This window comes from Oxyura jamaicensis, chromosome 18 (genome assembly GCF_011077185.1).
Source record: "Oxyura jamaicensis isolate SHBP4307 breed ruddy duck chromosome 18, BPBGC_Ojam_1.0, whole genome shotgun sequence".
In the NCBI taxonomy this organism is placed as follows: Eukaryota; Metazoa; Chordata; class Aves; order Anseriformes; family Anatidae; genus Oxyura; species Oxyura jamaicensis.
The window spans coordinates 11388486-11413389 of record NC_048910.1 but is presented as its reverse complement, the minus strand read 5'-3'; the positions used below and the strand labels follow the sequence as shown (position 1 = coordinate 11413389).

Sequence of the window (24904 nt, the reverse complement as noted above, 5' to 3'; positions counted from 1 at the left end):
TGTGCCAGGGTCACACTGGGGGGGGGGGGGGGCAGAGCTGCTCCCCGGTGCTGGCCATGCTCCTGGCATCTCCATCCACTGGCACCATGGTGCAGGGTGCAGCCAGGGTGGTCCCCCCGACTCGAAGCCTCGGTGTGCATTTTAGAGGACAAAACCGCCCGCTTTATTTCTTTAAGCCAGAGAATGTTGGGGAACCCTCAGCCCCCCCATCCCGTGGGGGTTTTGCCTGCAGCAGTGGCTGGGGCTGGCAGGGAGGGGAGCTCAGGAAGATGTGTGCCCACTCCACCACCCTATCCTGCACCGTGTCCCTTCACCACCCCACTCCCAGTCCCCCAGCAGCAGAGGCAGGGCACAGCCCCACTTTTTTTTTGTTTTTTTCTCCCCAAATCCCATGCCCGCTGCTGCGCACGGAATCGGTGCCCTGGATAGAAATGCGAGCAAGGACAGGGAGGTGGCGTCCTTGGGGACCTCTCCTCTCCTTTCCTCGAAGGCTCTTCCTTTGGGAATCGGCACCAGGAGCTGGTTTTCCTCCTCCCCACCCCCGGTGGAAATAACCCCTCGGGATGCCGCGCGCTCCGACGGGCGGTGTTGCTGCTCCCACCTCGAACGCAGGTGCCGGGGGCTCCCCCTCCCCGTCTCCTGCTCTGTGTGGGTGTAGCTTCTGGGCGTTTCATCTTGCAGCCCCCAGCGCTGTTTGGTTGCTGGCGGTGTGTAGCATTTTAAAAATAGGCTGAAAGGTTGTTGTTAAGGCTGGGAAACCTCGGAGATGCTGAAAGCAGGGACGGTGGTGAGCTGTTCGCTGGGATCGTCGCAGGCGCACGTTGCGCGCTGTGCTCCTGGCCTGGGTGCCTTCTCTCCCTGCCCTCACCGCCCATCTCTTGGCCCTCTGCGGTTTGCTCTGGGCTCCCTCTGCCCAGTGCAGTGACTGAGCACCCCTGCACCCATTTCCACGGGCTGCAGTGCGGGAGCCCCAGGGCCACGGCGCCCTGCAGCCCTCAGACTCGCTAAGGAAGCAGCCTTGGTCGTGGCCAGGGGCTAAGGCCAGTCACAAGGGAAGGTTCGTGCCAGAAAATAATTCTTTTTTTAAAAAAAGGGAAGAGAAGTTGAACCACAGCAGCGTTTTTCAGAAGCCCCCGTTCCTGCTGGCTGCCACAGGGGCAGAGCGAGGAGGTCTCGGGTTTGCCCCGTGGGCTGGGGGCTCTCCCCGTGGGACCCCAGGGAAGAGCCGTGCCCGAGCTGCCCTCGGCCGTGCGCGGTTGCTGCTCCTCTCCTGCCGGGCACTAGGTGGTAACAGCCGTGCTCCTGCCGGCCTGTGCATGCATAAAGGACTAAAAACCCAAAAAATAGTTTGAAATATTTTGTTACGTCGTGTGCGGTGCAGACACCAGGTCCCAGCTGGGGATGCAAAGAAGTTAAAAACGGCAGAGGCAGCTCGGGGGCAAAACTGCCCTGGGACAAAGCCGGGTACCTCCAGGAGCCAGGGAGATGCTTTCTGCCATGGGGTTTGCACCGCTCAGCTGAAATTCAGCCCCCCTTCTTTGGACTCGTGCCCTGAGCTTAGTGCTGGGAGCGGGATCAGGGCGTTCCACCTCCTGTCCCCTGGGCGTTGCTGGGGCTGGGACCTGCCCATGGCCACATCACCTGGGGGAGCGCATCTCGCTTAGCGCCCAAGCGCCTCGGGAAGGTCCCGGTCCCTCCTCCGGCAGCGCCGGGGCGGGCAAATCCCACGGGGCTGGTTGCACGCTGCTGCGCAAGCCGCGGCTGGTGTTTCACCCGGGAGCCCAACCTCAGACGCCGTCCCCGCCGTGAGGAAAAGGGAAAAGTGCCTGGTTTGGCTGGTGAAACGCCGTGCCGCCGAGCGGCCCCGCGTCTGCTCCGTGAGAGCTCCCGTGCAGCTGCAGGGCGCCCGCGTGCAGGCGATGCAGGCGGCGGCAGTTTCTCCCCGGTGCCCATGGGGATGTTTCCTCCCCCTGCAGCACAATGGCTCCCATTCATCCGCCTCGTGCTGGGAGCGCTGGCCGGGTTTCGATCTGTTGTGCCCGCAGATTGTTTCCTGTCCAGCTCTGGTGAAAACAGGAGGCTTCGGGCTGGCGGGGCAGACTTCGTCTGCGGCTTGGAAAATATTATTTCACGGGGCAGCCCGTGCCTCCCACGCTGCGTCTCTCAGGCTGGGAAAAAAAAAAAAAAAAGGAAAAAGCTGAGGCTTGATTAATGTACGGAGATTGAAACCAGGCAAAAGTTTAATACTGTGCTTTCTTTGAATGAATGGAAATCGTGGGCTGAGGCAGCAGAAGACACGCTGGGTGTTTCTCTCCCCTTCGCGCACACCATCTCCGTCTCCTGCTCATGAATAGATCCGCGGTGGAGCTCATAAAGCTGGGGTGGCATCGAAATGTGGGGTCGACTCCTCGCTGCTGGCCTCTTTATCAGCTGGAGGGTGCGCACGGGAACACCTAGAGGGAAAAAAACCTCCTCTGGTAGCGCGAGGTGGGGCTGCACGGGGAATTCCACGGCCCCCGAGCTCCAAGACAAACGCTCCTTCAGCGGGGCTGCTCCTTCCCCCGGCACCGCGCTGGGGCCTCTGGTTACAGAACAAAACCGTTGCCAGATGCTTATTAAGCGCCTTTTAATTAACCTGTCCCCAAGGTGTATGTTTATGATTGGGTGGGGGTTACCTACCCGGGGCGGTGTCCCGAGGGACCTTGTCTTTTCCGACTGGTGAATCTTTTCCCCTTGGCCGGAGACGTAACGGGGTGAGCTTGCACCACTGCTGGCAGTCCGGGGAAGAGGAAGGTCTGGAAGGTGCTGGTGCCCCACCAAAGGTTTGCTGCAGCCTTTCAGTCTACACAGGACGCCCATCCCTGCGTCCCTCGAGCGAGCACGGGCGCCTTGTGGCTCCTCGGGTGTCGCAATTATCGCCGCTAATTAACCGTGAGGGCTCAGGAGCTGCGGCCCCGCGCCGTGAGAGGCAGCGGGAAGGTGCTCGGTGTGCTGACGGTGAGGATGGCGAAGGTGCAAAGAGGCTTTGGGAGCACAAACGGGCGGGTTTTGCAGCAAAGCAGAGATCTCAGCTTCATTAAACGAGGCGGCACGGGTGTCTGGAAAGGGCACCCCCCTTGCTCGCGGGGTTGTGCCGGGACAGACGCCCCGCGCTCACCTGCCGAAGCAGCGGAGCAGACAAAAAATGCCCTCCTGCAAACTCCTCGCACCTCCCTGCCCTTCAGAAAGCGGCGTTTTGTTGTAAACGGCCAGTAAACCGCTTCGTGGTCGTGAGAAAAAGGAAGCGGGTGGCTGGAAAGCGAGCTCTGGCTGGAGAGCAAGCCAAGGCAGGCTCGAATCGCTTTCCCCAAGGGTGATCTGTTTACAAATATGTGCCAAACGTGTCAGGCGGTGTCTCGCCCTTCTCTTGCTCCTCTCGATGCCTTTCACGGGAGCTTTTGTTGTCTTGCATCGAGTTTCCCGGTTCCTGTTTGGAGGCACTGCGGGGCTGCTTTGGGGCGCTCGGCTCGCAGCACTGCGAGGTCTCGTGGCGATAAGCAGAAGCCAGACTGGCCGTGGTGTTTTTGCCTTGATCCTGTATCCAAGAAAAAATTATTCCTGGGAAGCAAAATCTGCACGAATAATTACATCGGTGTGCTCGCGAGCACCCCGACACGCTCAGCCTCTCTCCTCGTTGCGCTGCGTGGCTGCGTGTGCAGGAAGGGAACCTCCACGCGTGCTCTGGGCACGAACCCGCAGAAGGAAACCCGCGTGGGCTGCGCTGTTCTCACTGAGCTGCCTTCAGAGCTACCAGATGTTTTCTGTGCCTTTGATCCCTGCAGCGCCCGGCTGGTCGGGAGTCGTGTGGATGGACCCGAGCAGCGCTGGTCCCAGCAGCCCAGGGCTGGTGCCTCACCGGGGTAACCGGAGCGCCGCAGCTCGGGCTGCTGGGGCTGCTCCCTGCACCGCTCCTTCTGCTTGGCAGTCTGTTGCAGTGCCAGGAGGTCAAAGCCGGGGTCATTCTGCGCTTTGCTGCTCAGTCTGTGGTGCGGAGAGGTGCAGGGATGGGGCAGAGACCTTGCTTCAGTCCTTGATTGCTTTCCAATCCTTGCAGCGGGAGCAAAGCGCAAACATTTTCCTGGTCCTTAAAAAGCCCGGAGGCTGGGTCTGCTCATGGCAGCCTGGGTTGAGCGGACGTAGATTTGTGGAGGAGACTTCCCCAGCACAAACCGGGTCTCTGGGCCCAGCGAGGACCAGGATCCTCTTCATTTTCGTGGTGCTGAACCCTGTGCCAGCCCGGCAGCAGTAGCTCCTGGGGGTGGTTTTTCAGCGTGTGGCCGTGGGCAGCAGCAGCTGCAGTCCCCGAGGCAGCCGGCTGCGAGTGCTGTGCGAAGTCACGCCGGAGAAAGGGCCCAAATCCTCCCATTTACTGAAGGATGCTCGCGGGGCCGGGAGCCTTCTGCAGCCTGTGTTTGTTCCCTGTGCAGAGAGCTCCGGGCTTAGCGGGGAAGGCTCCGAACCGTGGCTGGGAACTGGGCTGCTGCCTGCCCCTCGCTTGCTGTTAGCGTTTACACCACGGCTTGGATAAATAGCCTCCCCTCCTCTTCTCTCTCTCTTCTTCCTCCTTCTCCTTAGGTGTAGACCAAGGAGGGTTTCTGCCTGACCTGTAACACTCAGCAGAGGCAGATGGCTCTGTGGAAACTCTGTGCAGTGGCTGCCTGCCTCCCTTCCCGTGGTGGGCGCTGCGTGTGCAGGTCCTGAGGGCTGACACGGAGCTTTGTGTCCTCTGCTGTCATCCGTGCGGACCCCTTTGTGTCTGCCCCTTGGCCTGGCAGCTTCCTCCCTTCCTCCTCTTCCCCGCAGCCTCCCTGCTGTTTGTCCCTGCCCTCCAGGTGTTCACACGCCGCCACTTTGAGTCATCTTCTCTTGCATAAGCTCTGCCTGGAGGGCTTGTTTGATGCCTGGACTCACCCCCAAAAAATTTGCCCTGGAGAGGAGTCAGGGACTCCTGACAGCAAATCCCCAGCGCCGCCGGGGAGCCTCACCCTGCTCCGCTGCGCTTCCCGGCCCTGCCTGGGGACCAAGGGGGTGTCCCTCGGAGGATGCTTGGCTTCGGGGCCGTGCCAGGAGCTGCTGCCCGCTCCCCAGGGAGCCCTGGGTGGGTGTCGGGGCCCCGCTCCTGCCCTAGCCCCCGGTTCCAGCCTGGAAACCTGGTGCTCGCCTGCCCCTTCCCGTGAAGGTCTCTGCCCGGCTTTGATCTGCAAAGCACGCTGGTTCAGTTCCCGTTCACGTTAAAATAAACGAGAGAGGGCAAAGAAAGGAGCAGAGGAAGAAAAAGCCATTATCCCTGTTTATCTTATCAAGATAATGCCAAACAAGGCTCACTTTGAGCGAGAGGCTCGCTCTTTGCCGCCGCAGTGGCCCGTTCCTCTCTTTAGCAGCACGGTTTAAAAATAAACCCTCAGAGGAGGGGAAGCGACTTGAATGAAGACATTGTTACTGGACAAGATGCGATAATAGGGCCTTTTATGGCTACATCTGTTGGTAAATTGTTTAGTTCCAGGTTTTGGGGCTGCATAAAGGAGCCTCGCCGGGGCTTTTCCACACGCTCCCCCGGCGCTTTTTAGCGGCGATGTTGCAGGAGAGGGGAGAGGAGAAAACGTTCTCCTGCTTTTAATTTCACTCTTAGCTTCTGGTGCTGATCCTCATCAGTGTGGAAGCACGGACACACGGTGCTCCCCCAGCCCCTGGTGCTCCCCCAGCCCCCGGCCATCACCCGTTCCCCCCATGGCCCCACCGGGGCAGCCAGTGGCCGAGGAGCCTCCCGCCGTGGGTGGCAGCCCCCTTGGGGTCGCGTTGCCCCCAGCCCAGCTCACCCACCCGTCTGTCTGCCCGTCTGTCATCTCTTTGCCTGTTCCCATCCACAGCCAGGGACCGAGCTCCGTCCCGACGCCGCTTCCGATGGCCAGGAGGCGAGGAGCGAGACACGACCCCAGCTACGTGCCTACCTGTGCGTGGCTGGGCTTTGGCTTCTCTCGGGTTCTCCTCACCCCCAGCAGGGAAGAATCGGGTCTTTATTCACCCGATTTGTCCGCCCTCCCTCGCCGTGCTCGAGGCTTTTGTTCCCTGTAAGCCACCGGGGCCGTGCGCGCCGCTGGCTGCCGAGCTTGTTGTGCACGGGAACTGGAGGACAGAGCAAAGGTAAGAATTAAATAATTCCCCCAAACACTTCTGCCACCCCAGCCGGGTCTTTGCGCTGAGATTTCCGTGGCGTGTAACGTTTTCTGCGTGAAGTGTGCTGATGGTTTAAGGGATCGTACAGAAGGGAGAGGGTTGGTGGGGCCGTATGGAGCTGTAAATGTTAATTGGGAGGTGTTATTGGGAATTTTTATAGGTGGGCCGTGATCCTAGCCCTGCCTCGGGACCACCCAGCTTCTGCGTGTCCAATTTTTAAAAATATTTTAAGAGCCTTTCCAAGGTTCTGTATCTCCCTCCAGCTCTAGCCCTGCCTGCGATCAGTGCAGCCGCATCGTTAAATTCACCTTATTTATGGGTGCGCCTATAGGAATATGTAAAAAAGTTCAAATTTGGGTGGGCTCTGGGCTGTGTGGAACAGAGTTAACGAGGTCCTGCCTTAGGGTGTTTCAAAATAGCCCCAAACGAAACATTTTGAGGTGGAGGAGGGGGCCCCGGCCCACCCTGCGGTGCAGCTGAGGGTCGTCTGCAAGCGGAGTTCCCATCCCTAGGGTGCTGTTCAGCCGGAGCGGTGCGTGCGGGTGCTGGGACACGGCGACGGGGAAGAGCCACGTGGATTTCTGCCCCACGGTGAAGGTATTTCAACGTTTGGGCCAAACGGCTCCGGGAGGCTGCTGTCCTCGGCAGCCCAGCCTGCCCCAAGCCTCCCTCTGCCCTTCCTGGGGCTGAATTTCCTTTTTTTTTTTTTTATGCTTTTCCTTCAATGTCGAAGGGAGATTTTGGAAAAGAACAGATCTGAGAACAGATTGTTCGCTTTGACGCCGGCATCTGAGGATCTTACGCATTTATTCTTTTGGCTCTGAGCGCCCTGCATGTGAAAGGGCAACCGTAAAACCTTCCGAATTTTGCTTTTCCCAAAGCACATCGCAGCCGGGCGCCGGGTTCGGGTTATTTCAGGTATTTCCCTGTACGAACGTGTGTCATCATCGCGTACCCACCGGAGCACCTCTGGGTGGAAGGAGCTGACCCGCTGGGCACCCGAAGTCGCGCTTGGAGCTGCTTACAGATACCTTTCTGCTTTTTACCCAGGTAGACCCCGGCTGTGCAAACGGAGATTTGTCTGGGGTGCAGGCGGTGCTGGATCCTGCTTTTCGTGGCACGCCGTCAGGCCGAGCAGAATTAGCGCAGTTGCTGCCGGGAGCGAGCCCGGGTCCGTCTCCTGCTCGCTTTGCCGGCACCGGCCCTGCACGGCCACAGCCGGGTGAGGTTGGGTGCTGCGGGCCGGATCCTGAGCGAGCAGGGGGGGGTTACAGGGGCTCTGAAGGGAGCCGGGTGCGGGTCGTGCCTCCCTGAGCCTTCCCTGCTGGGGTCAAAACACAGCAAAAGAGAGAGGAGAGCGGGAAGGCGCGGAGCCGTGAGACGTGGCCTTGTGCCCCGCGGAGAGGGGGAGATGTGAACTTTTACCCCGTGCGTGAGGCTGACTCATAAATCAAACAGGGACGTAAATAACCGGGCAGATAAGAGCTCAGGTTCTGAACCCCCAGGGGAATAAACGGCCCCAACGGGACCCCCCCCCCGGTGTGATCGGGCTGTCGAAACCGCTGTGAGCAGCAGCCACTTGCCGTGGGACATGTCCGGTGCTGTGCCCACCGCCTTTTGGCTGAGCGGTGGCCCCCTTTTGCTCGGCACCTCCCAGGGGATGCTCAGCCAGCTGCCTCCGAGGGCTTCCCCATCTTCCTCGGCCAATTTATCTGGAGCAATGATGGCTCAGAGGTCGGCCGGGGGCAGGAAGATGCGGCGAGGTTCTGGGGGTGCCGAGCTTTGGGTCTGCAGTCGGTTGCAGCGGGGTGAAGGAGGAGGGGAGGCAGTGCCACGCGGGGACCAGGACGCGGAGCAAATCCAAACAATAGCGGGCTGGGGAAAAAAAGAAGTGTTTTAGCTGAGTATGTAACCTAAAGATAATACCTGCATTGAAAGCGTGGCGCTGGGCAAACACTGGAGGAAAACAACGCGTGGCTGCGCCGCTCCAAGCACTGCCTGGGGCGAGCAGCGAGGTTATTTGGGGAGTGTTGGGCGGCCCTGGCTCGGCGAGCCCGTGGCGTCGTGTTATTTCTGACAAAAGGCTTCGGGCTGGCTCTGAGCTCTTTGCCGTGGCCTCGAACGGCCCAGGTCTGCAGGATACGGCCGTGGGGGGGACATCCACGTCCCCTCCCTGCAGCCCTGCTCCCTCGCCTGCCTCCCCCTTTTTCCTGACACCGCCGGGGATTTGCCTCGTGGAAGCTGAGCGATTTCTTGCTCTTCAGCTACAGTTCACGTCCTGGTTGAGAGCGGGTTTTACGGCTTTGAACTTTGCTTGCGTGCCTTTGGGATAAATTAAGGGTAAAATTTCCTAAAATTGTAAATGTTTACTGCGTGCGGATCCAGAGCCCTGTGTATTTGAGGCTGGCCGGGGGCCAGGCGAGCAGATGGGACGCAGCCCCTGCGGCACGCCGCGCGCAGCCCCGGCCGGTGGGTCGGAACAGGCAGCGGAGGGGCGAGAAGTGGCACGGGGGGGTCACTGGGGCTGTGCCCACCGCTGCCCTGGGTGCACGCACGGGCTGGTGAAGGCCCTTCCCTGGCCCTCCCAGGAGGGAAATCATCTCACACGCCTGTTTGTGCAGAGGTGGCTGCGAGCAGCCCCGCTCCGGGCTGGTGGTGCCCGGGGAGCTCCCGTGGGTGTCGGAGCAGAGCACGGCGCCAGCAGAGACCCCAGATGAGCTTTTCTGCTCCCACCTGCAAGCTGGCAGGCGGTTTGCACTGAACCTCTGTAACCTGTCAAAATCAGGCCTGTTTTCTTGTGCTTTTGTGGTTTTAGTTTGAGATGTCCGTGCGCCCGTCCGGCCCTTTCCTGCCTCCTGAGCTCTGCGCCTCTGGCCCTGGTTTGTGCCCCACATTATTCCCTGCCACTTCTCCCTTTCCTTTGCTTCCTTTCAGCTTTGCTGCCCGTCCTTGGCGCCCTTTGGGTGGCTCTTGCACAGGTTGGCCGGGAGCTCGACCGATGACCTCCAAATTAAAAGCAGGGCACCGATTTTTTTTGGCTCTCACTCCCATTTAATCTCCAACCTGCCCGTATCTCCGCACCACCGGCAAACCGCGCGGTGGCTCCCGGCCCGACCGTCTCCTTGCTGGCCAGGAGGACAGCTCGGGGCTCCTGGGCTCCCGATGTCGTGGGATGGGTTCCCACACCGCGTCCCAACCCGGGACGGGCTCGGTGTTCCCCGCCTTGCGTGAGAGGCGCCGGTAAAGCCGAGGCAGCGCTTGCGTGCCGAGGCAGCCGCGTCCAACAGGTAGGGCAGGTATGGGGAAACGCTCAGGGCCCCGCGCTCGCCGCTGAGCTCCTTCCCACCTGCGAGCCCTGATCAAACACCTCGACGGGCAGCCCGAGTGGGAAGCCGTGATGTAATCTCGGGAACCCAAAACAATCGGCCCTTTCATGGCACGACGATAACAATCAAAACAGTATGTAAGGGCCTGCCATGCAAGAATACACATGCACATTATACACTGGAGGGAACTGAAAGCCGGAGTGAAAAGGGGCTTGTTAAGAATATGTAGCCTGCTTTCATAATCAGTTTGTAAAAGAATAGGCCCTTGAAAACAAGGGTTTAGGCTTATAGAAGGCTTTCTGTGCCTTGACCTTGCAAATATGCGGAGATGCCAACTTTTTTTTTTTTTTTTTTTTTTGAAAGTGAACTTGGAGCCTCCCAGCGTGGTGCCGCGGCGCTTGGCAGCGAGCGGGGGTACGTCCCCGGGGGGTGCGGGTGCTCCCCTCCTGCCACAAGGAGCTGGTCCTCGGCGGCCAGAGATTTTACCTTTTCTTCCTTAAAATTACCGCACCGGGCTCTGCCGGCACGTGCAGAGGTGTGAGGTGTGCGTGGGACTGGCGGTGGCACTCGGGCTCCAGGGTGGAGCGGGGTAGGGGGCACGTTGCCGGGCTCACCCGGTTCACAGGTGGGGAACGTGGGGCAGAGCGCTGGGACAGGGAGCGTTTGCAGTGCGTTTTGGCTCCTTGGTTCTTTGAAGGACGCCGGAGGCCCTTGTGCCCGAAGTGGCAGAGACACCCGAGTGACTGTCCTGCGTTGGCCGGGGCGCCGGTGGCTAAAGGAGCACGCGCATCCCTGGGGTCTGCTGTGGTTTCCTCTATCTTCAGATCAATGCACGCTGAAGGTTATCCTCCTGTCTGCAAAATGTCTTTTAGCTGGCCGTGGGCGACCCATTGGACAGGACAGGGTTAGCTTCACACACCCAGTCCCAGTTATTCCCCCCCTTCCCCACTTTAGACGCCCTAACGTCTCATTTCATGCCCGTCCCCCGGGCTGAAGCATCTCGCCTCCGTCCCACCTCCCCTGCGTCCCCGTGGGCACCCAGCGGCACGGCCCCCGGCCAGCCCGCTGCAGGCTGTCTTTGTGCATCTGTTTTACAATGTGTTTCTTTGCAGCAGGGGGGAAGCCTTCCAAGAATCCCCACCTATTTCCGTAATAAGGACGCCTTTGTTTTCCTCGCGCACAATGCAGCTTTATGCGACTCGCTCGCTTTCTTCCCGACCGCGCCGCCGGCAGCCCGACACGGGAGCTGCCGAGGTGTGAGGTGTGTGCGGAGCGGCGGCCGAGGGCCAGAGGAACGTCTCCTGGGATGGTTTTTTTTTGTTCGCAGAGCTCCGTCTCTTTGCCTGAGCACCCGGACATCTCCGAGCCGCCGCGCTGGGCAAACAGAGGTGGCCCCGGAGCGGCGAGCGGAGGTGGCCTTGGAGCAGCCAAGCGAGGCAGAGCAAATAGGGAGGTTTGTGTGTTCCTGGCCCTCGTGTTGTCACGGAGCCCTTCTCATCCTGATGGGATTAGCGTCCCTGGGAAAGGCTCGGGAGGCCCTAAAATCCAAGAAGTGCTCAGGCAGAGCCTGGGTGGTAGGAAGCGCTGGAGGAATGAGGGGTTAACGTGTGGGGAGGGTGGGTTGGGGGAGCAGAAGCCCTTCGGAGGGGCTAGATGCCTTCAGATGACATGGGGACAGTGTCACCCTGAAGCTGAGCCCACGAGGTCCTCTCTCCCCCATGGATGTGCCAAGGCAAGGTGCTGGGGCTCCGGTGGCCTTTGCCTCCTGCGCTGCCGCACGTGTGAGCTGTGTCTGCGCCCGATGGTTGGCAGCCACGTGGCACGATGCCTGCACCCGTGTTCCTTGGGAAAACCCATATTCCTTGGGAAAACACGTTAAAACCTGGCCTGCAGCAGGGGACACGTGGCTGCTTCCCACCGAGGGGTGGTGGAATTGGGTAGCCTGGCCCTGGCGTGTCCCTGTTGGGGTGGGAGCACCCACGGTGCGTGACCATCGCTGCCCGTGGGTGCTGCGCCTCTCTCCCCGAGCCTTCCTCCCTGCCAGCACCTCCTCCTCCCCCAGGCAGGAGAGCCCGTGCCCCCTGGGCCCGCTCCCCCAGGACACCCCAGATCCCCTGGGCATGGGCGCTGCCACGGGCCGGGGCTGGCTCCTGCTTTCAGGGAGCACCCATGGGTTCGCCAAGGGTGCACATGGGAGAGAGGGGAGGAGGAGGGCAGGGGCAAGCCCACCCATCCGGGTTTCTCCTGCTGGGTCTCTCCCTGGGTTAAATTCCCTCCCTCGTGCCCCTCGGGGCTGCCTCTCTGCCCGGGCAGCCCCTCGGCAAGGGGTCAGTGAGGGGGGAGCTCGCCGCTGCTTCCCGTACAGACCCCGCCATTCACACTTCCCTCTCCCACCCCATTAATTTGTTGTGGTTGGGGCCAGTAATAGCTGCTTTGTGTGAAGGCGAGGGAAAGAGGGAAAAAAAAAAAAAACAACCAGCACACAGACAGCGGCTCCAGTGTTTTCTAAAAGGGATGTTTTTCCCCCTCCGTTCTCTCTCTCTTTCCCTTGAATAATGTTTTTGATTGTAATAGCCTGTCCTGGTGAGGGAAACCCACAGCCTCTCCCCCCCCCTTCCCCTCCCCTCTTCTGTAAACCGTGGTAGAAGTTTAAACAACCCGGAGAGCTTTTTCTCACCAGTCTTATTTTACTAATAGGAACCAAGTGTTGGAGGCAGCCAAGGGGGCTCTCAGCTGCTGGCCGAGGAATCGCCGGCTTCGCAGAGCGCCGCTGGGGCCGGGTAGGGGCCGGGGGCTCCCTGTGGCTGCCAGCCCGAGCCCCCCAGGGTGGTCGAGTTCGGTGTCCCCAGGGACAAATCCACGGCACGCCACAGCCATGGGAAAGGTTTCCCTTAGCTCCTCGTTAGCTCAGCCCCGGGGAGACGTCGCTGTAAAGGACGAGCCCGGATCGTTGTGGTGCTTGCCACATTTTTGTTCCCTGAATGGAAGAAGGGAAAGCCCGTACCTCGATTTCGTGCTTTTCACCCCAAATCAGAAACTTGCGCTGAGCTGGAAGGGACCCTGCGGGGTGGCGCAGGGTGCTCTGGAGCTGGAGGCTGCCGGCAAACGGCTGAGAACTGCGGGGAGATGGAGGGCGAGGAGAAACCTCGCCCAGTTCTCTGCCCTCGAACATCCAAACCTCTCCTGGCTGCCCTTGAGTTTCAATCTCTACAAGACCCGTGTTTTCTGCCCCTGGGCTCTCATTGGAGCAGTTCAAGTTTACCGTGCCCTCCCGTGTAACCCCCTTTATCGGGCTTTTTATCTTTTGTGCCCTAAGCACTGGTCCTCGCAGCAGCCTGGATTACGTTACGGACGGACAGACCTCTCCCCTCTCCCTCTACCACTTGTGTTTGGGTCTGGCTGCTGCTGGGGAGCCTCTGTGCTGGCCCCAGCCCCCCCCCAGCATCGCTGGGAGAGCACACCTTATTTTGGCAGTCCGCTGAAATAGCTCTCACTGCTGTGTTCACCTTGGATATTCGCACGAGTAGCCCCAGGGCTAGCTGTGCTCCCATGAAGAGGCACCTCTGTAACAACATCTCTCTCTTTCCAGCTTCCACCCGACGTAGCTGCAGGTTACCTACGCGTGCTCTTTTGTTTGGCAGGAACCTGGCGATCGGGATCGGCATCCAGAACTTCCCGGAAGGCCTCGCTGTCAGCCTGCCTTTACGCGGAGCGGGATTTTCGACGTGGAAGGCGTTCTGGTAGGCAGAGCTGCTCCCAGCCCCGTGGTACCAGCACCCTCACCGGTACCAGCACCCTCACTGGTACCAGCACCCTCACCGGCAGCTCCCCGGAGCCTGGGGGGTGCCCTCAGGCTGGGCTCGTGTCGGCTTCCCACGGTCTTCGTGGGGCAGGTGCTCAACGTGGAGAGTTTTACGGGGGCTGATGTTGTGCCCCAGACCTGCCAGCAGCCTGGGAGAAGAGCAGCGGGTGCTGCCCGGTGCCCCCGAGCTCAGCCCCGAGCCCCCGGCTCGCCCCGGTCCCTGTGGTTTGCTCCAGCCCAGCTCAGCCGGCTGATCAGTGCCTGCGGTTAGCTCCCAGATCCTGCCCCAAAAAGCCTCTTTATTTTTGGGTTTGGTTTGGTTTGGTTTTTCTCTCACTTCGCTCTGGGCTGCGTTTCAAACCCACTTTGTTTTTCTCTTTTTCCCCGAGGTGAAAAAGCCGAGGGCATGAACTCTGCAGGCGCGGGGCCGCGTTCCTGCCCGTGCACGTGTGCTCGGCTGGGTGATGGATGGGAGGGCAGGGGGGGCTTGCAGCTTGCCCCCTCCAAAGCTTTGTTTTCTTTTCCTCCCACCCACCTCCATTTCGGGCAGCGCAGCCAGCGCTGGGACTTGCACCAGGGCTGCTGCTGGAAGGGAGCTCCCATGGTCTTGGGGAGCTTTGTTCATTAAAACAGCCCCAGAAGGAAAGAAAACGAGGGAGGAGAGTGGCGAGGCTGTGGCCAGGCGTCCTGTTCGGGCCTGAGCTGTGCTGGTTGCAAATATTTCCTTGCTGACCCAGCCCAGCCTGCGACCTGGATCCCCAAACCCCACAGAGATGTTTTGGGGGGAAGGAACCAGATCGTGTCTTAATTCCCATGGTGGAAAAATCAGCTGGGTTCGGTCAAATCACCGTCGTCACCTGTCGAGAGTGACCCAGGAGGCTTGGTCTGTGCAGTACAGCGGTGCTGCACTGCCCGGTGCCGGCACCGTGACCCGGTGTCCGACCTCCTCTGGGACACGGTGGCACCGGGGAGGTCACCGTGCCCCACGCCGCAGCCCCTCTGTGCCCACGTGGGGGCTTCCCGGGCTGCCCGGCGCCTTTCAGGCTGGTTGCCTTGCAGGTACGGGCAGCTGAGCGGCATGGTGGAGCCCTTGGCTGGCGTCTTCGGTGCCTTCGCCGTGGTGGTGGCAGAGCCTCTCCTCCCCTACGCCCTGGGCTTTGCGGCCGGAGCAATGGTCTACGTGGTCATGGACGATATCATCCCCGAGGCGCAGACCAGGTGAGCCCCCGGCCGGCACCGGGAAGTTCCGAGGGCTCTGGAAGGTCCCTTCCCTTCCCCGAGGAGGCTCCGAGCGGTGCTTATCCCCCCCTACCAGCACCCCACAGCTCCCGGGAGCTCACGCCTTCATTTTCTCCCCGCAGCGGCAACGGGAAGCTGGCTTCCTGGACCTCCGTGCTCGGCTTCGTGGTGATGATGTCCCTGGACGTCGGCCTCGGGTAGGGCAGCTCGCTGCTCCCCGCGGGAAGGCTTCTCACCAGCGGCCGTGGTGGCTTTGGGGACTGGACGCGCGTTATCCTCGAGACTTTTTTTGTACATGATTATTATTTTTTGGATCTGGTTTGGTGTTAATTCCCTATGATTTGGTCTGCCTGCTCCCCCCCAACATCACGTCGATGGTTTTAAAAGCACAAACGTGGGTGGCTCGGTGCGGGTCCTGCTTTCCTTTCGCCACCAGATTTTGTTTCCCCCAGAGGGCTGAGACGCGTCGGCCGGGCTGCAGGTCCCGCTTTACTTTTCCTTCAGTTCTGGGGTGGTTTCTCTGATCAGGTCGGTTTTGATCATCCTCGGTCTGTAGAAGGTCAGGAATTCACCGTCGCATGCTTCAGCTGCTCTGCGGTTACGTCCCAAGGCATCCGAATGAAGAAAAATCCTCAATTTCCACCCGCGGTTCTGGAAGGCAGGTGGAAGAATTAGGGCTAGGATAACACGGGCAGCACCCGGTGGGGCAGCAGGTCTGACACGTCCCACTGGTCCTGGGCAATATTTTAGGGCTTCAGGTGCTTCGACGGATGCAGATAGTCCAAGCAAATAAAAAATGATTTTTCTTGGTATCTCTGCGAGAGGAAAATACTGCTTTTTTTCCTCAACTGATTTCCTAAGCAGGGCTCTGTTCCAGTGCATCGTGGCTTGTCCGATACCCAGAGGGTTTTCTGAGGAAAAAAAAAGGAGAGAGGAATATTTGTGTTTTCTAGCCTGCACTCTGTGAGCAGGCACCGTGTGGTTCCCCGTTGGCGTGCTCCGTGGTTGTGCAGCAGGACGCGTTTCCACGCGGGGCTCTGCTGGCATTTGCTTTTTTCTGGCTGCTGTTTCAAATCGGTGGTAGCCCCCCGACCATCTCCTGCAGGAGTTGGGGCAGGCTGCACCCAGCGGTGGCCCCGGGGGCACTGCAGCCCCCCCTGCCCAGCTCGGTGCTGAGTTGACCTCACCGAGGACCTTGAGAGTGCCAGAAACTCTCGTCCTCCCGAGCAGCATGGGGATGGGATAGCTCATCAGCGGGAGTTAATTACCCAGCCCGAAGAGCCAGAAACACGCAGTGTGGGTCTGCCTCTTCCTCGTCTTCCTTTGGAGCATCCCCTGTCCCCTCCCCGTGCCATGCCACGGATGAACCTGCTTCACTCTCAAGTAGAGAGCGAAACGCAGGAGTGGGGCGGTGTAAAGCACGCCTCGCCCCCCACCAAGGCTGCTGCATTTTTCGGGAAAAAGGGCGTAATGAGATGCTTCAGCAGGATAACTGGATCCCTTGGCTGCTGCTTGCATCTCAGCCCCTCCGCGGCCGTACCCGTGGGCACAGGGGGTGCCAGCCAGCCTGGGTCCCGCTGGAGAGGCGGCACGAGGACAGCCGGGGGGAGGAGGCTGGAGTCCGCTCGGTTAGAGCCAGGCGTTTTGGTTCGGTTCAGTGTCCCGGTTGGATTTCGTTTGTACTTCATTTGTATGTCACTCTGGATGATACAAAACTACTGTTTGCCAATGGATTTGACCTTTTAACTGTGATTGGTTTCAATAAATGGGAAATTCCGAGCTTGCACTGATTTATTTCAACGCAGCAAATCCCATCTTTGTCTTCTCCTCCCTCCGTTCTGCTGCCTTGCTTTTCATTTCTTCTTTAATGCTTCTGGGCTTGTCAAAGGTCCTGCTGCTCAGCCAGAAGGCAAGTGTGGAGAAGGGAAAATGAGAAGAAAAAGATGAAGAAAGGCACCTTTGCCGTGCCTCATCCAGGCACCCACGCGGGTGTTTCTCTGGGGTTTTGCAGCAGACCGGCTCGCTCGGCCCAGCCCCAGCTCCTGACCCCATCTGGTGCTTTATGACTCAGAAAACACCCGACTGCAACAAATCCCTCGAGAAAAATAAATAAATGAAAAAAAAGCACGTCGGGGGCTCTTCCTGTTAAAAAGAGCTGTGGCTGCCGGGTCCCCGGTGGCGGAGCAGCGGGCACGGGGACGGGAGCGCTTGCCCAAGGCCAGGCGCGGAGGCGGTTTGGGGACAATGGCCCCTTTGTCCCCGGAGCCGCAGGTGAGCGGGGCAGCGGGGCCAGGCTCCCACGGGAATCGCCCTCGTCGCCGCTGCCCACCTTGCCCCGGCCACTCGACGTCTTTGGCAAGCTCCAGCCCGCCGCGTTCAGCCCAAAAAGCCTTCTCGTGGGGCTTGAAAGCCTCGCGGGCGTCCACGGGCGGGGATTTCTCGCGGGCTGTTTGCAAGCCGCGTTTTCTTATTTGATTTTTGGCGTGTGCTGTAAGTCGGTACGAAAAACACATTATGCGTTTAAAGGCAGCCTCGTAATCAGATTGCTGGGAGATAATATCGCGTAATGCATTTAATCCTGCTTAGATGTAGCCAGCCGAGGCAATTAGGTACATCGGGCCCGTAGGAAGCGAGCGGGGAGGGCAGGAGGGGGATGCAGAAAAGACAGATGAAAATCCCTTCTTTTCTGTTTGTACCCCGGAGGGGAATGAAATTATATATCTGCTGCTCACCGGCGACTGAAAAGCTGGCGGGGGGCCAGCCCTGGGATTACACGTGGAAACAATAGCTGTCAGTGACGAGGTGGAGCTGGGAGCAAATGCAATATAAGCGCGCGGCCAGGAGCCGCACGGCACGGAGAGGTGCCAGGGCTGCGGCAGCAGGAGCGGCTCTGCCACGGGCACCGGGGAAAGAGGGGAAAAATGTGCCCTGGTTGGGGCACGGGAAGGATGCTGGGGGCTCACCAGGGCTGGCAGCAGCCTGGTGATCGTTGTGTGTCTGGGGATGGAGGGCAGCGGGGGTCCCTCCCCATCCTGGGGTCCCTTTGGTAAATGCCCCACGCCTCTGCCTCGTGTCCTTTTGAAATGGAGATAAAGCCGTGGCACTCCAAGCGACTTCAGCTCACCTACTGGTGTGGGGCACGCCGGGGTTTTTCTCTCCTTGCATTCCTTTGTTTCAGGACAGTCGTGGTGTCCCTGGGACCAGCCAGGGCACCCAGGTGTAAGAACAGCCCCCCAGGGCTTTGTCTGCAGTACCTGGCAATTTGTCCCGCAGCAGCGAGGAGCAGCTGGGAAATTCGTGGCTTTAGCTTGGGTTTGGTGCGGCTGGTCCAGAGACTGTGTATTGGACTTGTCCCCTTGGTTCGGGGCCGCTTGGTGGCTCGGGGCTGCGGGCGGGTGGCCCCCGTGCGGGCACCGGGCGCTCACCCAGCGCTGGGGAAGGCGAAGGCGAACCGAAGGCGGCTGCGGTTTGCAGGGCTGGGCGGGGACGGCAAACCCCAAGCAAGGGCTTTGCACGCAAACGAACAATAATCCCATTATTAGGGCCCATGCCGTCAAACAAAACCCGGCACGAAGCATGACTCGGGCTTGCAAGATGCGCGCCCGGGGTAGATCGCGGCACCTGAGTCATTGCTTAGAGAGGAGTGGATTTCACCTCCCCTCCCCTCCCCTTAGGAAAGAAACAATTCAAAGCTTCCAACAAAATGACTTCTATTCTTTGTGTGCGGACTTTGTTGTACTTGGCAGCGGGGCTGCAATTACAAGTGAGACTTCTCTCCTGGGCGCGCACACGCAGGCTCCCGCCTCCAAACTCCGGAGCGAGTGCAGGGTTCGCCTTCCTGCTTCGAGCTTGCTCAGGTGCCCCAAGCCCGTCTCTGGCCCATCCGTGCAGCGTTGCCTTGCTTCGTTCCACCCACCACAGACCCCTGAGCCTCAGGGATGAGCCTGTTCTGGGGGGGAGCAGAGGGAAGGAGAGAAGTTGGGTCCCAAGCTGCCCTTTTCCTAGGGCAGATTTGATGGGGCCATCGGGTTCCAGCCGGGGTTTGCTGAGCCCGTCTCCCTTTTAGGCAGGTGCTGGTGCACCCTAAGTGTGTGCGTTTAGTCTTGCACGGTCAACCAGCCCCAGAAAAACCATGCCCTGAGTCCGTGCCGGGCTGTGGCTCTCGGATGTTCCCCTGGTTGCCTTTTCCTGCCAGCGTTGCTAGACCTCATCGTGTCAGCAGGCCACCGGCACAGCGGGGGCCGCGCGGGAAGGGGTCCCGCTGCCACCTGCTCTCTGCACGCCCGTGCGCGGTGTCTGAGGGGGTCAGGGAGCGACATCAGGGTAAAGTGCCATCGGCCCAAGACCGTTGCAAAGCCTCCTGCCCAGCGGGTTGTTCCTCATGGGGAAGAGAGAAAATGGGGCAGTGTGGGACCTGTGTGTGGTCCCTACTACCTCTTCCCCTGACTCAAGGCTTTTATAGCCGAGGGAAAGCCGTCTGGGCAAGGAAAGGGAGAGGATACTCGTCAGGCTCTCAGGATGTGCTTGGCTCAGATGTCTGGGCCACGTTTCTGTGCTTTGCAATCCTGTGAGGGGGTTCTGGTGAGCGGGAAGCTGAGCCCGGGGGTTATTTTAATATAATCTTACAAAATGCTGATGATAACTAACAAGCTTTTGTGTCCAGAGCTGGTTTGCACGTGGGAATTGCTTAAATCTCTCTCGGCCTATTGCATGCTCGTGTTCTTACACGAACAATGAAACCATTACAGAGCCTGACACACGCTCTCTCCCCATCTCAGCTCGTACAATCCTGCTGCTGCGCCCGAAGCAGAACACAAAACCACCGCGCCGAAACCCGTATGAAAATACTACGGGAGAGAACGGCCTGGATCTGCCTCCCTTTTACTGCGGAATTGTTTTCCCTGCCATAAAATTACCTCTGAGAGCCGAGGGAAGAGGAGCTCATAGGGAAAAAGGCGTGCTGGGGAACAAAGGAGGGAGGCGCTGCTGGGGGCCTGGTGGACGGATGGATGGATGGATGGAAGGATGGAAGGATGGAAGGACGGATGGACGGATGGACGGATGGACAGATGCATGGATGGATCCGTCCATCCATCCATCCTGGGGAGCTGGGGAGCTCTTGTCTTGGTGCAGGTTTCGCAGCAGCCCCTCGCTGCCCTCTGTTCCTGGGTGGTGGTGGCTGTGCCGCTGCGCAAAAACCCTCCCGAGACCAGGGAAACGTATCCAGACAGCAAGGGAGCCCCCCGGGGCCTCCCGAGTCATTAACCAAATTAAGGTGTTTAGAACAAGGAGGCCCAGGTGACTGGGTGTGAAAGCCCCCCGGGTGCCTCTGTAATTGCTGTGTGAAGGCAGCGCTGGTGGGTGGAAGGGAGCCGAGGAGCCATGGGGGATTTTTTTGCCTCCTCCCTGCTTCCCAGCTCCAGGTCGGGCTTCCCGGGGCACCTGGGGACTCGGCCACCCTGGCAGCTGGAAGCCCCAAGGGATGCTCAGGCTTGGTGAGCTTCACCCCTTTAACCGGACCCTGGCTCGCACCCCCGAAGGGTTTCACTGCCTCTGACACCATCCTTGGCCTCCTTGCAGAGCTGCAGACGGGGCTGCTGAGTGAGGGGGATTTTTTGTTTCTTCCTTGCGCGAATCTTTTTCCCTGCTGCTCTTTGCAGAGGTGAGCAGAGCCCAGCTCCGCGCCAGCGTGGTGGGTCTTAGCCCTCTGTGACTCCAGAAGGAAGCGGGGCAGGGCTGCTGAGGTTGTCAGCTTTGCTGCCTTGTTCCCGGGAAGAGGTCGGAGCGCTGAACTTCTGCCCCGAGCCCTTTGCCCCAGCCCAGCATCGCCGCCGAGGGGGCGCAGGAGCCTCCCTGCCCGCTGCACCTCCGCGAGCCGTGACCTGGGAGGAGCGGCGACGGCAGCTTTCCAAGGCAAGAGGCAAAATTCCTGAACTTAGCTGCCGCTTCGTTTACAGCGTTAGACACGCCGTGTTTAGGGGAGATGACAAGCTGATAAGGCGCAGCGCCGCAATCTCCCTCGGCGAGCTGCGAGTGGGAGCAGCAGCCTTCTCCGGGCTCCGTGCGTAAGGAGACGCGGGGTCCCCCTGCTCCGAAGGGCTGGAAAAAGGTGCAAGAACCGGGGCAGCCGAGCTCTGAGGCTGTTCCCTTCTCGGAGCACCAGCTCAGCACCTTCCCCAGCAGGTCCCGTGGGAGCTGGGCTGGAGACCTGCTTGAGGGGCATGGCCCAGTCTTTCTGGGGGGATCCGGGGGCTGCGCTGCACCTGGGCGCTTTGGGTTCTCTCATGGCAACACCAGAGAAAAGTGCTCGGCACTGTCACGAGGAGCCTTATCTTTGCTGTGCAGTGGGGTAGGATGTGCTCAGCGGTGCCTGTGGAGCTGCTTTTGCAGCCTGTCGTTTCTCTCCTGGTGTCAGTTGTTCGCTCTGCCCCGCGCAGAGAGGTGAAGCCCTGCTCCCGAAGCATCTCCCCGAACCTCTCCCATCTCCCACCCAGGATTTGGGGCAAATCTTGCTAACCCCACTGCAGCCCCCTGGTTCTGAGCAGGGCGTTCGGGGGGTGATAAAGCACTGCACTCGGAGGAGCACCACTAATTCTCTTCCAGGTCGCTGTTAATAGGGCAGGGAGCTGCGTGGGCTCGTTTCTCCCGCAGAGCTGTGCCACAGGAGCCGGGCTCCCGGCCCGTGCTGGAATCAAACACCCTGAGTGCAATCCAGCAAAATCCCCCGTGCCGAGCAGGGTGGGAGCTGCTCCTTTCGAAGGGTTGAGATGCAGACAGGTCTCTACAAGGTGTTGGTCATGGCTGCAGCGAGCTGCCCGCACCTCGCACGGTGCGGAAAACCCTGGTGAGAGCGTAGAAGTGGCCGCGGTTCCTCCTCCGGCGGGGGTGGTTTCCCTCCCTCTCTCCCTCCCTCCCCCTCTCCTTGAAGCTCTCAGAAACAAGTGCTGTTTTATTGCAGATAATTTACCAGCTGCACAAAGGCTGCCTTGTAACGCTGGGCTCCAGATGTTTAGCATTTCACAAAAATCTAATCATAAGGTACCTGCTCCGCTGGCGCACCAGCTGACCTGGCTGGGGGAGAGCCGCCTCGCAGCCTTCTCCTGCCTTTCCCAGGCAGCTGCTGGCAGATCCCAGCCCCGCAGAGCCGCTGAACCGGGCACATGGGGGGAGACCCTGGGGTCTGCTGCTGCTGAGCTGCTCGGGGGTGCAGGAGCTGGGCAGAGCTGGATGAGAGCAGCTTTGCCTGCAGAGTGCACGGGCTCGTGGCTACGGGTGCAGCGGCGGTGCCGGAGGGTGCCAAGGGGCCGTGCGATATCTGCTCCATGCCTGTGCCCCCTGCTCGTGGGAATTGGGCAGCCCTGGGTGGGAGATGCTGCCCCGGGCAGAGCAGTGCCTGCCGCAGGGGGCTGCCAGGTTCCGCACCGGGGGCAGTGGGGTGGGGACCCGGGTGCTGGGGCAGATCCTGCGCAGCCCCGAGGGCCGTGGTCCTGCGGGAGAGCGATTGCCTGGCTCCGCTCCATCCCCACCCCATTCCTTTGACTGCAATCCCTTAATTGTTTCAAAAAATATATATACATATAAAAAAATCACATGACAAAATCGAGGGAGATAATTGCAGTCAATTGCCTCCCCTTATCTCCAGAGAGAGCATGTTGGGCAAATAAAGCGCGGGGAATTAATTCTGGCAGTGACCGGGGCTCCGTGGACCGGGCTCTGAATGGCAGGAAGGGCTGATTTACTGCCGCTCTTCGCAGCTATATTCGGCGTTTTATTGCATCTCTAATTATCGTTCCCCATCAGGATCTGGTGGAGACGTCAGGCCGGCACCGTGCTTCCCAGTGCCGGGCGTGGAGGGCGGTGGCTCCCCTGGGACACGGGGGTGACGATGCTCCCGAGCTGTCCCCAGCAATGCTGCCCTGCTGCAGAGCCACCGTTTTAATGGGGCCGTGTTTTTGGGATGTGTTCCCCTTCCTGCCTTCCTCCCCGAAACTGGGGGGGCTGCGGGAAACGAGGCCGCAAGGTGCAGCAGCCCCTAGGGTGCAGGGAGCAGGACAGGGCTGGAGGGGCCGGTGACGGCCAGGGCAGCACCCTGGGCAGGGCACACGGACAGCAGCACCCTGGCATGGACAGGGCAGGATCCAGCCCACAGTTGTGCTGGCTGAGCCCCCAGCACGACAAGCAGCAGTCGCTCTGCGATGCCGGCGGTGCCAAGGCACAAGCATGGGCTCGCTGGGGACGCAGGAGCAGCGTGGGCAGGACGAGGCTTTGCCACGGGGCCGAGGTGAGTGCTGCTGGCAGCTGGGGCACCTCGGAGCACGGGGATTGTGGGGAGCACCCCCGGCCCTCGCGGCCCCTCATTCGCATGCAGAGAGCGCGAGGGGGAGGGAAGGGGTCCGGCCATTGGGGAGCAGAGACGGGGCGGCTGTGCCGCAATGAAGTAATCCTCCCCCGGCACCCGGAGCATATAAAGCACCGTGGAGCACAAGTGCCTCTCTGTCCCCTCTCTTTCTTCTCTTTCCCTTTAATAATCTTGCTCTTTTGTCCCCATACGTTTGCTCTCGGTGCCGTTGGTCCCTTCTGCTTGGCAGCTCGGGACCCTCGGCGTTTGCCCGCCGAGGTGCTCACGGTGCCACCTGTTTTCTCCCCTCTCTTTTCCAGGACACCTGATTTATTTATTTTCTTTTATTGTATTTTTTTTTTTTTTTGCTTCTGGTTTAGGGTCTATTAAGTTTACTCCTTCTTCCCCTGCCCTGGGAGACCCGGTTAATGAGTAACCATAGCGTGCTTGGAGGCAGCTGTCTCAGACAAACTGACGGAGACTTTTTTGGAGCTGCATAAGGGAACGTTTGTTCTGCAGCTTCTCAATAGATCCTTGTGCAGGAGGCAAAAAGTGCGGGGAGAGAAAGAAAGAGACACTAAATCATTGGGCTCCTTGAAAATCTTGCTCAGTGTGTGTGTGTGTGGTTTCAGTCCTCTTTATAATAGATGTTAGATGAGTCACCTTTTTGAGTTTAAATCATGAATTTATCTCCGCAGCGGAGCGCACAATGTGCTTTTAACAGCGTTTCAGCTACCAAGTTCTTTTTAAGTAACTTCAGCATAAAACGCACAGCCCATATATTCACCGGAGTCACACGAGGGTGGATTTTCTTTGTCCCAGTCCCCGCGCGGGGCAGATTTGGCACTCAGGGTTCGTGGTTTTACCTGTGCCCTTCCACCGCCTTTGTCCCACGGAGACATTTGGGGGTTTTTCAGCCCCCCCAGATCAGGCTGGGTTGGGGCGTTTTGTCCTCGCTGGGCTCCCCGGTGCACACCGGGTGGGAGGTCGAGGACCACGTGTGAGCGGGTCCAGCCTCTGCTGTCCCCCAGGGCTCCTGCGTGCCCCCGGGAATGGCGCTGAGACCTCCTCGTGTCCCTGCTTTGCCGCTGTCACTGCGCAGGCAGGTGACGGCCGTGTCCTTGGCCACGCAGCCGCCAGGGCAGCGGCTTTCTCGTGCCCGCGTGGTGCAGGAGCACGGTACCAAATTGCCCCTGGGTGCCTTGACGCCCTCTCCAGATGGTCCCTTAATTCTCTGGCTTCGTGGATTTCTGTCAGCCCTTGAGTTTAACACGGGCAGCCGTGCGCCTCGGAGGACCTGGCGCGTGTTTGCTGGCCGGGGAGCTTCCACCCCACGGCCCAGGCTCTCCAGCCCATGAAATGCTGCCGGAGCCATGGCAAATCCCACTCGTGCTGTCTGTGGTGGAGCAGAGGGGAAGAAGCTGCTCCCAGGGTGATAGGAGAAGATAGGGGCCCCCCCTTGCAGCTGCTGTCAGGGTCAGGCTCCCTGCACCCCGCTCCGAGGAGCTTTCCCACCTTGCTCACTGTTTCCCCAGGCGGCGATGCTCCGCTTGTGGTCCAGGCTGCCGTCCAGAGATGGGGAGAAAACCAAAATATGACACTGTGTTTTTCCTCCTTTTTTACAAAACCTCCTTTTTTTTTGGAACTTTGGGATTGGTTCAAGGTTTGGGCAAAGATTTGGGTCGTTTTTGTTTTACCTGCGACGTGGCTCCCCGTTCCCTGGAGCAACAGCTCTTTATTGGCTCCTGCAGCCGCTTGGCACTCTCAACGAATGGAAGAAAAAGCTTTTTGTTTCCATATTTCACTATATTTTTATATATTTAGCCAGTTTGGGGAGGGTATTTGGAGGTCAAAGGACTTGCAGAGGTTTCTGTGTTGACCAGGCCTGGGGAGCAGGCACCCTGTGGGAACTCATTCCCAGCTCTCCCTTCCTATCTCCCTTTATCTCTCTTTCATTTTATCAGTGCTGGTGCCCATCACAGAGCA

At 59.6% G+C, this 24904-nt stretch overlaps 1 protein-coding gene across 1 annotated transcript in view; it reads left to right on the top strand.

Annotated features, from left to right (window-relative positions):
* The window catches only part of SLC39A11 (solute carrier family 39 member 11), a 75628-nt gene extending 60122 nt beyond the window's left edge, over window positions 1-15506 (top strand). The window contains exons 6-8 of the mRNA XM_035342538.1: window positions 13181-13279; window positions 14401-14559; window positions 14703-15506. Of these exons, the coding sequence (XP_035198429.1) occupies window positions 13181-13279; window positions 14401-14559; window positions 14703-14781 (337 nt within the window). The 3' untranslated portion in view covers window positions 14782-15506. The remainder of the gene's footprint in view (window positions 1-13180; window positions 13280-14400; window positions 14560-14702) is intronic.
* The last annotated feature ends 9398 nt before the right edge of the window (window positions 15507-24904 follow it).